At 39.0% G+C, this 15,258-nt stretch overlaps 1 protein-coding gene across 1 annotated transcript; it reads right to left on the minus strand.

The window, feature by feature from the left end:
• Positions 1 to 9,275: 9,275 nt before the first annotated feature.
• LOC136842884 (collagen alpha-5(IV) chain-like) lies at positions 9,276 to 15,047 on the minus strand. Its single transcript, XM_067110791.1, has 2 exons — positions 14,882 to 15,047; positions 9,276 to 12,127 (listed from the first exon to the last, which is right to left on the minus strand). The coding sequence occupies exons 1-2, from the start codon at positions 14,882 to 14,884 to the stop codon at positions 10,688 to 10,690; spliced, it is 1,443 nt and encodes a 480-aa protein (XP_066966892.1). The 5' UTR covers positions 14,885 to 15,047; the 3' UTR covers positions 9,276 to 10,687.
• Between the last annotated feature and the right edge of the window lie 211 nt (positions 15,048 to 15,258).

Below are 15,258 nucleotides of genomic sequence, written 5' to 3' on the forward strand. Positions count from 1 at the left end.
GATCCATAACTCTCGTATATGTGGCAGCCGGAATTCTTTGACACCTACATTATTATGATTTTTATTCAGAAGACGAACCCTATTCATGTGGGAAAAACCCACCAAAGGGGCCAGTGACTCGAAATTCAAGTTTCCAAAATATAAAGTGTTCATTAGAAAGAAGTAACGGAAGGTAAATGTAAATACAGAAAGACGAAAGAAACAAATCAACGGTTAATAAATAAAAAACCATTAATTTTCGCATTTTAAGGTTTTATGATTGTGTCTTTTTTTTGTATTCTATGCTGTAATGATACCGAATTGTGATCACTGCCCAAATAAAACATCCGAATACGTATATTATTCACGAGTCAGAAATGAGCTGGGCAAACTGGGTCTAATGAAAATTTCGTTACACTTCTTACTTGAGGAAAAATAATGATGGATAAATATTTTTAGATTATTATCCAAATAAATAAAAAGGTACTGAGCGAAGTCTTAAGTTGAGGAAAAATTTTTATGATTACAAGCAAGGACAGAATTCATGCAGACACAGACGCCATGTTGTTTTCTATTCATTTTAGTAAGTTCACACCTGTGTAAATCCGTGGGTTGTAAATAAAGTACATAACACTTGTCGAGGTGGGTGTCTGATAACAGCATGCGAGCCCTGTGTAAAAGAAGGAAATAGCATAACTAAAGAAAAACATAGTTTTTGTTTCTATGCAGAGCAAATCTATATAAAAAATGTTCCTGCTGCCAGCACAGATATTCGATAAAGTATTGAAAAATACTTTCCAATGTGACAGCCCCTACACACCCACCCCGCATTCCCACGTCCGAACACAAACATCGTAAAACCATGTCAGTAAGAATATTAAGATAAAAGGGGATCCAAGCTAACAAAAGAATAGAGTTAATATTTCTAGCAGTCAAGAATTTGTTTGGTAAGCTACAATATAGGCTATCTACAGTAGACTATAGTAGCTGTATAATCATAACAAGCGCTTTCATGAAAATGATTATAACAACGTTATTAGATTGTGGAATTTATTTCTAAATAAAATTAATCTATTGTCATGGATTTCAGTTAAATTCGCACTGACATCGAATTAAAACGTAACTCTAATGTGAATTTTTACTTTGTAGACGTTGGGGTTTTTCAAGGACGACATCTTGTTGGCTATCATCGTACAGTACCTCAGCATCAATCTAAATCCTGAATCGAACTCTAAAGTGTCCTTTTTCTCACTTTTAGTGACTATTGTGCTGTAAAATTTAATATTATTAAATTAATATTACAAATGAAACGTATTATCACAAATTAGAACGAAAATCTTAAATCACAAAAGTGATCATCAGCTGATTCGTCAAAACAACTATAAAAGAAAACGTACCCTGAAAGCTCTTTGCTTCATGGTAGACAAGAGAAAACTGAATTTACTCCAAAAATTGGTGACAGAATGAGAAAGGAAATGTGTTATAAATGTACTTGATTTTTGCAAATACATGGCCTAAAAAAAGGAAATTATGATTTGGCTATAACTTGAAGAGGTAAACTTTGGATATGCAACACTGAGAGGACTTAAAAACGTGACAATAAATTTGATAAAGATATTGGGTATGATGTACAATAAATGAATACAAAAAATACGCTAGGGTGAAAGGTGCGGTGGAATTCTCACATCGCTTCTATTTTCCTTCACCTCTGGGTAGGCTGCCCTAAAAAAAGCGGGGACCCACAAATGTATTAAGTGCCAAAGGGATTTAGAGGCTTCATTTTATTATAATCATAATTGCTATTATTATTATCACTATTGTTTTAACGTTTAGGTTCAGGATGAATAAGGACTTCTGCATAATCTCTTGTCTCCTTCTCCTCGAATGGAATGTCCGTAACACAAACCGGTTGTAGAACTAAAATAATATTTCCTCTTCACGTAGGGAGACTTTTATTTTCAACTATAACGTTAGGCAACAGACACATTTCTTAATATGCACACAGGCCAGGTTCAAAGACTGGAATTGAAACTTAATAAATTTATGCCAAGACAGGTTCCCAGAGTCATGCGTGCTGGGGCGGGGGGCGAGGTTGGCAAGAAGTTTGAAAGCATCAAGTCAGAACTCTAACTGGATTTCAGAAAACTGAAAACATCTCATGTTGTGACATTCATTTTAAAAGTGGTTTTACTTGAAAAATTATGTTTGCAAGTAACATTTTGATGCCATATGTAGGCCGTAAATAGTTCAGAATTGTTGTTGTTAGCCAGAGTAACTCACTAGTAAATAAAAGGTAGCGGTACAATCTAATCTCTTCAGTAACAAATCACAAATGCTATTTACTTGAAGCAAATAGCATCTTACAATTATATTAATCAAATACTGTTGATGGATTTAGTAATCACACATCTTATTATAAACCAAACTACATTACTTTTCAGCGATATGGACATATTTCCTAATCGAAGGGTATTTGATCGTGTAGCACTCTAAAAATCTTTTTCATGGAATTTTCACTATTTGCACTTGTATTTATCCTTTTTTTTCTTACTATTTTCCGTGTTTGTTCTTGATGCTGTAATCCTTCTGCCCAGAGTCAAGCGTCAGTTGTTTGTCGTACCTTCAAGTGCTTGAATGCACACACTTACACACACACACACATATATATATATATATATACATATATATTCATATATGCATATACATATATATTCATATATGCATATATATATATATATATATATATATATATATATATATATATATATATATATATATATATATATATATATTTATATCAGAACCTCAGGGCCCTCATTACTTACAAGACCCCAGAAGCACTCATAAGGCCATTTACTCTGCATGACGAAATTCTAAAAAAAAAAAAAAAAACTACTTTTCGCCCCTCTACTGGAAAATGTTGATGGGAACTGCTAAAACTATAAAACTAGAACAGTGCCCGGGAGCAGTGCCAGAAGGGGAGGGAGGGACGGGGGGGGGGGAGGGGGCGGGAAGTCCAGACGTCTTGTCATCGACAAAAATGAAGATGGAACGGAGACATAGATGGCATTTGCGGTCAGATTTCAGTAGTTACGGACGGGGTCTTCAATTCAGTCTCTCCTGTGAAAGGGAAGGTGAAATTGCCCGTGATTCGTATTTTCGGTGGCACCGGGAGATATCGTTAGAGTTTTTCTACTTCTGTGCATGTATGTATATATGTATGTATGTATACACACACACTATACAGTATATGTATATGTGCATGTGTGTATGCATGCGTGGTTGTCTCTACGACAGCATCAAATTAAAATATTTTTGCATTATGACAACCAAGAGGTAAAGTACCCTACCAATTTATCAATTTTATTTTCAAACTGACCAATTATCAGTGATTTACATGCACAAAACACCATTCACATTTCTGAATGACCAACATTTTCTGAAAAACCACATAAGACCTTCCTGTTTTGAATATATTTGACAGGACCGAGATATGGGAAAAAGTCTCCGGTCAATCTGTAAACGCAGACGACTGGCAACAGGGTGGTAGTATTCTACCAGGATCCCTATAACTGGCTTTTTTCGTGACATGATTATCAAGTGAGCTACACCAGTGAGATTGATTGATTTGATCGATATTACCTAATCTGCCGAGCAGCTGCACCATTGTGCAGTAAACGTGACTCAGTTACTGAGGACGTGCATTCCTCTTCCCACCGCTGGACTGTGGAAGTCTCCCGACTGAGGATGTCGTGCAGTTGGAACTTCAGAAGTTTAAGCGGAGATACAATGCATTACTAGCTTGATACAGTTCTCCTTGTATTTTAATGATTTATTTACATCTTTATCTATTTATTTATCTATTTGTTTATTTATTTTTTCTTTCTTAATAAGCGATATCTTCTTTCTGTATTTCCCATTACCTTCTGTTACTTCTTTCTAATGAACTCCATATTCTTCGGAAGTTTGAATTTCAAGTCAGTGGTCCCTGTGATGGGCTTGTTCCACATATATAGGGTTCATCTGAATAATAATAATAATAATAATAATAATAATAATAATAATAATAATAATAATAATAATTCGGACACCACCTTCCTTCAAACCAATGCGGGTAACGGCAGGAAGCAAGTCCTGACAACCCGGTTACATAGCGGCGCCTTTTCCTTGGCGCATTTTGTTCCACCGTCGCCTATTAAAGCAGGTTCGGCCAGAGTATCCAACGGATAAGGAACTGCAGTAGCGTTTGAAACTTTCGAAAAGCTAGGACGCAGACATTCTCCGGGAACTAACCTTTCATGATTATGATAGCGTAGTAACTTAGCAGTTAGCACCCCGGCTGCCACGGAGCCGGAGTTGCTAGAAAACAAAATAAAAACAAATATTCTTCTTCTTCTTCTTTCAAAGTTTTACGATCTCGGCGAACACTGACGGTGCGGAATCTGCTCTTTGCTCGTCCTTTTCTTCGTGTTGCTCTCTGTTAACCACTTAACTTGAAATAGAAAGTGTATATTTAATCAATTTTATGGTCTCTCTTCTGATCTTAAGTGTATCGTGTAACTACTTCGTTTGGAAAATTATTTTTATTTTATTTTTTTTTTTTGGGGGGGGGTCAGGCTTGATCGTAAATCGTGTCAGCCATCGACAGGTCGATAAAGCTTCTTGACGATGAATCTGTATACATACATACATACATACATACATACATACATACATACATACATACACATAACTAGGAACAGTGTATATAAATATATGTAGCATATATCTGTATTACGTACATGAACCTGATTTTGATTTTACTAGTAGCCTACCTGAGATGGTGACTTCTATCCAAGCTTAATCATTCTCTTGAAAAACCTACATTTCAAAAACTCTAAACAAACATTACTTTCTCTAGCCTAGACATTTATACCAAATGAACCACAAAAACAAGAACATGCCCTGGCATGAGGCCCCTACGCCTAACAACAACGATAACACTACTCTTTCCTCCGTGGTCACACCAGTTCTACTTTCAAGCCATTAAAACTGACCGCTAGAGGGCAGCGCCCGACGAAGTTGATGAACTAGTCTCACTTATTGACAAAGGTTCGTGGAAGGGCGTGCTTGGAGAAATGGAAAAACTGAATCAGAGAAGAAAAACCAGTTCGAGAAAGACTAGTGTAATGGTGTCCTTGGGTGGGAACTCGCTTATGCAATAAGTCAACGCTCGGGAGTACTTCTAACACATCTCGCTTACGAACGAGTGACTGGGCTGGTTATGTAATGGGGGTCAGTCAGTCAGTGAGTGTGGCTTGGGAAACCAGAGGAGAGAGAGGAGGGAGATTGTATCGACGATTTTTCAATTGTTATCACTGCGAGGAAACTGCTAATAAATCCGATTCTGTTCTACAATGTTAGAAAGTTCGTTGTATGTGATCATTAAATAACAGCTAAACTTGTTATGATAACAGATATAATTGACAAATACACACGCTTTTACACCAAGGAACCATTTCCATATTATATTAATATTACATCGTATACTAAATTATATTTCATCATATTACATTATCATGAAAAAAAAAAACAATCTGACTATTTATTCGCAGAAATATGGAGAGGTCACGCAGAGAGAATGGGAGCTAGGCCTAGGAAGTTCTAAGTTGGAACTATTGGCCTAAGCCTTAGAAGGGCAGGACGCACAAAGTGAGCAGATGGGTCTAGATCATTCATCCTTCTTTTCTCATATATGTAAAATTACGTGAGATTAATTCCAAAATAAAAACTGGTAAATGCAGAACAACATCGACAATATGTCATCGAATACGTAAATATTCAATTAATGGCGACGTTAACCACCTCTTAAAAATGAAACGCCATTTTTTCCTCAAATATACAGTGTCACAGTCAGGCTCTCAAATGTAAGTATTTTACATATAAGGTGACAAGCATACAAATAAAAATTAGCATTTTTTCATATAATCAACCATTCTTCGACTCTGAAAACTAAAATTTGTTTACAAAACGAAATAAATAAATGAGGGGAAATGTACTGAGAAATATTACCATTTCATCTTTGTAAATCAGAGGAGAAAGCACACGCACGGAAAAACAATCAAAGAAAGTCATCAGAGAAAATACGAAGAAAGTTGTTCGTTATCCCTCACTGAAAGAAGTGTGGGAAAAATGAATTGTATTTTCCCCTTAATTTCATACTATTTTTCTGAATAGCTTTTACCTTCAGAATCATAATAGTAATTATTCTGTTGCAACTTGTTACTTTCATTATTACTAAACGCGTTTGTTTAAATATTAATATTCAGGTGTCTTAAAATTTTCCTATTACGACTAAACAACAGAAAGAAAACAACAGTTATAAAGACACATTACTGATTTTGAGCGTAAAACAGTAATAGCTGTTATGTCCCTTATCCAGCCTAGACTCATGTGCTTGACCTAATTTCGACAGCTGGCAACAGATGTTTGGTACCTGGTGTTGCTAAAGACAGCATTGTAATGCAGGTTATCCGTTGGACCTTCAAATTCTACAGATGAATTCGATGAGAGAGAGAGGTGTGTGTGTGTGTGTGTGTGTGTGCGATGACGTTAATGCATTCTGCTTTTAGTTGGGAATTCTCGAAAGCAAGAAGTTGGATGAGTGAGCAATGACCTACTCCAGCAGGTCTATTTTTAAGGGAAAGGCGTGAGTGTGTATGTGTGTGTGTGTGTGTGTGAGTGTAAGTGTGTGTGTGTGTGTGTGTGTGTGTAGTTATAACCGGTGAAAACACTCTGCCCTGTGTCCGAGCCAAACAATCGAAAGTGAGAGGCATGACATTGCATCATTTGCGTGGTTTTTTTTTTATTCTTCTTCCCCGCCCATCTCGTATCCTCAGAAAAAAATAATGAATCATTTCATATTCTCGTCGTTCTCTTTTAAAGCTCGGAAGATTACTTTGGGAGTTGTTGGGGAGAAAAAGGGCGTTTACTATCAGTCACGATTCTGCGCAGACTTTCTCTCCTTTGGAGGCAAATGGTTCTGTTAATATGGAAAAGCATGGTACGTTTTATTCTTTCTTATTTGTCTTTTGATATAAAAGACGGCGCACGCAGAGTGGGTACGGATCTGTAATTCCTCCTAGACTCTTTCTTAAGTAGGATATATCACTGTTTTATCAGGTCCTTGGTTTTATTATTATTATAGTCGTTTGATAATCCGTTACGTAACATCTAGTCGGCATAAACGTGTCAATTAACAAGTCTCCGTCACCGAATACTGCCCAAAGATAAGGTAAAAGCGACCTGCGCCACAATAGCAGCTCGCCGAACCAAAGCGGAGGCGCCGGGCGCTAGGCAGATGTTTGGCGGCCAGTCCTCGCCTTTGGTGAAAGTAAAGAAACGTTAACCTTTTGGTTTTTATGCTGGTTTTGAAAACTGGAGTATGCCCCGTTACTTACATCCGGTTTGCAGAATGCTTCGGAGTCTGGTATTTAAAAAAACAAAAAACTGTCGAGGAATAGTGAACTGAAAGCTTAGTGAAACTGCCGATGTTTAGTTTTCGAAACTGTTTACCGGTAGCAGTCATTAAAAAGGCTTATGCCTTCAAATATTTTGATTTACAGCCTGCAAATAGCTCTCGGTCGTTGTTGTCAAGTAATACTCGGTCAAAGAGAAAGTGAAGAAAGCCGGCCTCAAGAGAGAGACCTCACTTTAGATAAATGCAGTTTTATAGTCTCGCTATCTCAATATCCAGCTAGACGCATAGACGCGGCCTTTTTAATATGTTCATTTCTGCTTTTCTTCTTCTTCTTATCATGGTTTTAAAGACGTTGCGAAGTAGAGTAGAGGGAACTGATAAAAAGATATAAAAAAAAATTGCGAGTTAATCGAAAAATCTCTTTTATTCATGCCTTATATATATATATATATATATATATATATATATATATATATATATATATATATATATATATATATATATAGTGTGTGTGTGTCCATACAGATATACCTACTGTATTCTCGACATTTTTATGTCAAAATACAACGACCACATGTCTTGTAATCACAAGAAAAAAAAGTTATTTTGAATGATTCTATTTGTAAGTGTTGCAACAACTAAATCAATAAACTGCTTCCCTTTGAGATGTAGAAAATAGGGCGCACATTCTATACGAGTTTGCCTTCGTTGCTTTTAGACCTATCTCTCATATATTGAACCTAACCAACTAAAACCGAAGCAATAGGGTTAATTGTTTTAGACCTGTCTCTGGCAAATACCGAAAAAGGAACCAAAACTGAAGTATTCGTGTTAGTAGGAGATAGTATATTCAGATTGCGAGCTCTTGGAAAGACTTATTCACGCAGAGAAAAGTATATAGAGATAGACAGGCGAGAAAGCAAAAGCGCAGATGAGGAGAGAGGTGAAGAATATGTCACTGAGATTTGCAAACTGCCTCTGGAGATAGATTTTGTTTCATGACATAAATAACGAAATAATGGCCAGTGTATCTTCGTCAGTAACGCTAGGCTTAATAAGCATTTATAGAAACTATTTTTTCCTTCGTCAGTTGTATGTTTTCTTGTTTATTCTTTTTTTTTTTTTGCCTTGATATTTGTTTGTTTACTCAAATGTCCGTTTGAAAGAGTATTGACATTAATTCATTCAGCTGCCAAGCAACTTTTATGCTTCCAACTAAATTCATTGCATGTGGCCATTTTAATTTGTATGTTCATTTTATTATAATTTTCCATAGCTCTTTGTTTTGATAATAGGAAAGAGTTAGAGGATGTAGCGGGAGAGAGAGAGAGACAGAGAGAGAGAGAGAGAGAGAGAGAGAGAGCAGATTGGCCTATCACAGCATCGGTGTTGGTTTTCTAGACCGACCAGTCAAGCTCAACTTTTCTACATCGACCAGTCAAGTTTAACTTTTCTAGATCAACCAGTCAAGCTTAACTTTTCTAGACCGACCAGTCAAGCTTAAATTTTCTAGATCGACCAGTCAAGCTTAACTTTTCTAGATCAGTCAGTCTAGACCGACCAATCAACTTTTTTCTAGACCGACCAATCAAGCTTAACTTTTCTAGACCGACCAATCAAAAGCTTAACTTTTCTAGACCGACCAATCAAAAGCTTAACTTTTCTAGACCGACCAATCAAAAGCTTAACTTTTCTAGATCGACCAATCAAAAGCTTAACTTTTCTAAATCAACCAGTCAAGCTTAACTTTCTAGACCCACCAGTCAAAAGCCTAATTTCCAGATCAGCCAAGCTTACTCTTCCAGATGTTCCGTAGCAGGAGAATGAAAAGCACACGGGGTTTACTTAAAAATCTTATAATTAACTGGTATATTCATATAATGTCTGAACTTAAAGCTATTACAGTGTATATTGCTGAGCGATGCTTCTTGCTAATTCTGCCTACATTGCCGCCTCGAGCATTTTCGACAAATGCTGGAAGTAATACTGAGAAACATTATCATCATTTGTCTATTCATTTTAGACGACACTCGAGACTTGGCAGGATTACTGGTACAGTTTTCCTTCCCAACAATAGTTAACAAGAAAACAAAATACATGTTTATGAAGACAAGTACTTCTAATCGATGATTCAAGAGAAAAACTAAAACAAGAACTCTGTAGAAAGACATTAACAACAAACATGTTTCTGCCTTTGGAATGTTGAAGTATGTCAGTGTGTGTTTTTTTTTTTATGAGGAGCAGCTACCTGAGAAATGGCATATAAAAAGTTATTTTTTTTTTAACAGAACTGTTAGTATATTTTTATACTATTATAAGGACCAGCCTGCACAGATCATCATCAGTAGCCATGAACAAAAATATCGTTCCTCACGAAGAACAGACTTTTAACAATAAATATCTCCATAAAATCAACAATTTATATAAAAGAACAAAGACTCTAGAGGAATATATATCTGACATACTGTGTATGTGTGTGTGTAAGTGGTATTCCACAGAGTGAAAGTCAGTGGAAAACTGAGAACTGAAAAGAAAAAAGACGCAGGTTCAGAGAAAACTTGTTTGACCAGAAGGACTGGATGGGGAAGTGGCAGGTTTTGGTGGATGGGGAGGTGGGGAGGGGGTGATCTGAGTTCATAAGCTGAAAGGGTTGTGGGGGTTGGGGTTAGGGAAGTACTTTCAGAATAGAAAGCGTCATACTTTTTAGATCGGCATTTCAAGTTCGTTAGATTAAAACCTGAGAGTTGACTTGCTCAGATAAAAAAAAAGAATGAATTAGTTTCCTCTGATGTACACAAGGGGAAACATACAGAATTGACTGGTAAACAATGTTAGGCACTTTAAGCTCAAAATAGGGGAATATATAACTGTGTTTAGACCTATTTACAATGTACATATACACATAAGATAATGACAATAAGTTAAGAAGCTGCTGTTGCTGGTTCAGCAATTCACCTCAAAGTCAATTTGGGGGGCTTTGCCTGAACTTGCTGTACACCTGCACCGAACCCACTCCTCTCCTTACGGGCCTGAGAACCAGCTGCTCCCATGGCAAAAGGCGACAAAATACCCATCTTGCGACAGACAAGACTTCTGAGGACTAAAGGCGTGGAGGGGGTACTGTGGATAAAAAACTATGAAAGGCAGAAATGTCTTTAAGAGTAAAAACAAGTTGATGGGAAGCAGCTGCTGCAGTCACAGGAGACTCCCGCCACACGAAGACTAGAGATGAGAGGGAGGCTGGGGCGATCAACTACTCGAAACCTTCTTTGCCCTTGTGATTGCAGCAGGCGTGGGGGACTTCTTTGCCCTCGCGGCAGAGGCAGCGGCAGCACCAACGCGGTTATCAAAATCGTCGTCTATTTCTAACGACCTAAACCCGCCGATGTCATCATCCACTTCTTGGAAAAATCCGGTGTTTCCGAGGGGTGTGACCAAGTCATCTCCGATCACCTGAAGACCTCCGCCTCCAGTCCTGCCAGTAGGTCCAAATCCTCCAGCTCCACCAAGGCCTGGCAATGGTACGCCACCTGCTCCTCCACCGAAGCCTGAAGGAGCACCACCTGCTCCAAATCCACCAAGGCCTGGTGCTGCTCCACCAAGGCCTGGCAAAGGAACACCACCTGCTCCACCAAGACCTGGGCCTCCTCCAAGGCCTGGGCCTCCACCAAGACCTGGTCCTCCTCCAAGCCCTGGGCCTCCACCAAGTCCTGGGCCTCCTCCAAGGCCTGGGCCTCCACCAAGACCTGGTCCTCCTCCAAGGCCTGGGCCTCCACCAAGACCTGGGCCTCCACCAAGACCTGGGCCTCCTCCAAGGCCTGGACCTCCACCAAGACCTGGGCCTCCTCCGAGGCCTGGACCTCCACCAAGACCTGGACCTCCACCAAGACCTGGACCTCCACCAAGACCTGGGCCTCCTCCAAGACCTCCACCAAGTGGCAAAGGAGCACCTGCTCCTAAACCACCACCACCACCACCTAAAGGCAATGGAACTCCTGATCCAGCAGCTAAACTATCACCTCCCAAACCCAACCCAGCTCCACCAGCACTCAAGGGCTGTGCATTGAGTGAGAAGCCATTCAGGTTACCAGCTGACAGCTGCTGCAGCTCTTCAGCAGTTGGAGGATTATCATACTGAACAAAGAAGACTTCAGGGTTGTGCTTGACTGCAGGTATTTCAATGACCTGTTGCTCTGGGAGTTGTGGCCTCTGGTGGAGGACGTAGATCAGAGTTTTCTGCTCAGTGCGAGGAGGCAAGATTGGCTGAGGAGGAGGAGGGGGAGGAGGAGCGCGGATGAACACAATTTTGTAGTGCTTGCGAGGGGGACCTGCAGCAATGGGTGGTGGAGGTGGGGGAGGTTCGGGATGGGGTACATTGACGAAAATGGTCTTCGTGGGACCCACTGGGCCACCTCCGTCTAACAGGCCTGGGCCACCTCCGCCTAATAGGCCTGGGCCACCTCCGCCTAATAGGCCTGGGCCACCTCCGCCTAACAGGCCGGGTCCACCTAAATCGGGCGCTGCATAACCTGGATCAGGAAGAGGAGGAGGCGCACTGTAGCCAGAGGCTGGACCTACTCCGCGGGACCCGTGGACGGGCTGGAAGCCTCCGAATGTGGTGGGAGGCTTGTCAGGTCGAGGGCTGGAATAGACCACTGAAGAAGCGGTGACCACCACGAGCAGGAACCGCTGGAAGAAAGATCGTTATTGTTAATTATTTGTTTCCTTTTACTGTGAAGCTGACAATAGGTTATACAACATAAGCCTAGCAACAAAGAGTGTTTAATATTTGTCCTGCTAATAATCATTTGTTTCCTTTTATTGTGAAGCTGAGAAAAGGTTATACAACATAGGCCTAGGCCTAGCACCAAAGTGTTTGATATTAGTCTTGTTAATCATTTGTTTCCTTCTACTGTGAAGCTGACAATAGGTTATACAACATAGGCCTAGCACTAGGGTGTTTAATATTTCTATCAGCGTTAACAAATTTAATGACTAATGGCAGGTTTTGATGTCTGAATTATTTTTAGATGAGTCTACGCCTTCATCGTCAAAGTCTGACGTGCATCTGATTGGGAAAACGCCAAAATAAGTTCCTTTGAAAGATGTGTACCCTTTTTTCATTGTGACATTGTGATGAGATCTTACCATCATCTTATAAGTAAGGAAGTTAGGGCGTCTGGACGTTATCTCTGAATTGTGTAAAAAGCAAAAAACTTTATAGCTCAGAGTATCGCTGCGTTGACAAGATGAAGACACGATAAAATCTTTTTATTTTACAAAAAACAAACACCATATATATATATATATATATATACATATGTATATATACATATATATATATATATATATATATATATATATATATATATATATATATTTACTTACTTATACATATGAGCAGAGGTTCCCTCTACCAGATAATCTCCGAGATAGGACTAGACTAGAGGACGAAACAGGTTGATAAAGAAACAAGAACAAGTGAATGCATCTAACTTAAACTGACGAACTTGTACGTACAATCTGGCTTACAGACGCGCAAGCACGCGATGCACAGATGTGCATTCTCAAAGCGGTTTAGCGAGGTGTAATTTAGGGTTGCTGAAAGATAGAGAAATTAAAGCTCGCAATCTGGCAAACTCAGTTGCAGCGCAACGCGTGTTCCCGCCATTAAGGTCTGAGAGATGCGGCTTCTTCCAGACTATTCTATTTTTTGTTATGATCGTCTTAGATTTTCTCTAGAGTAAAAAAAAAAATTAGAAAGTCGTGTTCGCATATTTTAGACTAATTTTTTTGCAGATGCCGGTGAATTTCTGTGAATCATTATGACTGTTGATTTTAACTAGACTAACTCGGTCATATTCTACGTGCGTGGGCGCACACACACACACATACACATGCACACACATATATATATACATATTATGTGTATGTGTATATACATATATATATAATATATATATATATATATATATATATATATATATATATATATATATATATATATATATATATAAACACACACAAACACAATCAATTGCATACTCAAATATCAAATTCACATCACACCTAAAATTACACCCATTAACATACTGATACATACTAATAAATATAATTTTTTCCCCCGCGAAAGTTCTCATACTTTCTCCAGCCACCAGCTTAAAAAGAATGAGTAAATAAAGATATTGTCGGGTTTCTTTTTCCTTTATCTCGAAGGTAAATCTTCGAGGTATGTACACGGCAGCATGATGAGTCATTATTAAAGATACCGGTCACTGAGTGCAGCGGGATTGAAGCAACTGATATATCTATATATAATACTTAACGTCCGCAATATCTGGGTGAGAGAGTTTGCCCTTAATTTTCTGACCGCATAGAAAACGGAGAGAGAATTTGTCTCGCCAACAATAGATAACTCGACATATCTTTTACGTCATTTGTCAATTAACTTGAGAAACATTGATAACAGGAGTAACCTCAATAAATCTATGAAAAACCTTCCGCTTAGTAATCTCTCTCTCTCTCTCTCACACACACACACACACACCAATACACATACACACATACATACGCTCATCCTGCAATGCTAGGTCACATACATACGCACCTCTCACATATGTATGTATATATATATATATATATATATATATATATATATATATATATATATATATATATATATATGTGTGTATATATATGTATATATATATATATATATATATATATATATATATATATATATATATATATATATAGTCTACATGAATATTACACAAATATTCCACACTTGGCCAATATCACATACACTCAAACACAGAGTATCTAAAAATTGAAAAATTACAGAAGACTTAAGTTAATCAGTCCACTATTATCATCATCCGAAGCAATATTTTAATATTTTTTGCCTTTTGTGCTTTCTCTGCCGAAAAAAAAACTTTGCAATTGATGCCGCGTTGTCAAACTTTCAAACTTTCACTAACGGCCGGAGAAAACTCGAAAACTTCGTCAATATCTTCCCTACGAAATCAAACACTTAACGTACAATTGAAATCTCTCGAACGATTTCATATCACACGGAAAATGTCGATGGTGGTATTACAATTGAATTGCCTTTGAAACGGCTCCCTCGCTCGTTCTATTTCTCCTTTACTTTAGAAACGTCGAATCTTCTCCAGAACGTTCCAGGAAGAAGGGCAGAAGAAGAAGAAGGCGCCAACATCCAACACTTTTTTTTACCACTTGTTTCTCGGTCACTGGCGCGTCTCATGCGTCTAGTTCTTCTTCTGCCTTTTTTTTTCAATCACTTGACGTCGCTTTTGCTTTACCGGGCGGGGAATAGAATTAGCAATTTGGAGGTAATCTCGCAGCTGGTGAAGACGTCTTACTTGAGGAAACTGTCAAACTGATCCCTTTCTCTTTTGATTTTAATGCCTTGTTACTAACCATGTCGACGGTCCGTGGTGTTTGGCCGGTGAAGAGAAGTACGAAAGAGAGGAGCGGTCGTTGCCGTTTGTCTTCTTTCTTCCTTTCACTGACTCTCGCTCTCTCCGTATTGTCTTTCGAAGGTAGTGCGCGTGCGTCCGCCCCTCTTCACCAAGTGGCGCCCGCGACTCGGTCACCTGCTCTTATACCCACTCTCACTTGTGGCCAAGCCCACTCGCCGTTGAGGGAGGTGGAGGTGGAGGAGGAGGAGGAGGAGAGATGGCCGTCCCACCTCCCTTCCTCTCCTCGTCGGCCACCTGCAAAAGTCCAGCCCCATCGGCCCGGATCACAGCAGCAGAAGTCGAGACACAGTACATGTCGCTCCCTCCCTTCAGGAG

Source organism: Macrobrachium rosenbergii, chromosome 10 (assembly GCF_040412425.1).
Source record: "Macrobrachium rosenbergii isolate ZJJX-2024 chromosome 10, ASM4041242v1, whole genome shotgun sequence".
Lineage (NCBI taxonomy): Eukaryota > Metazoa > Arthropoda > Malacostraca > Decapoda > Palaemonidae > Macrobrachium > Macrobrachium rosenbergii.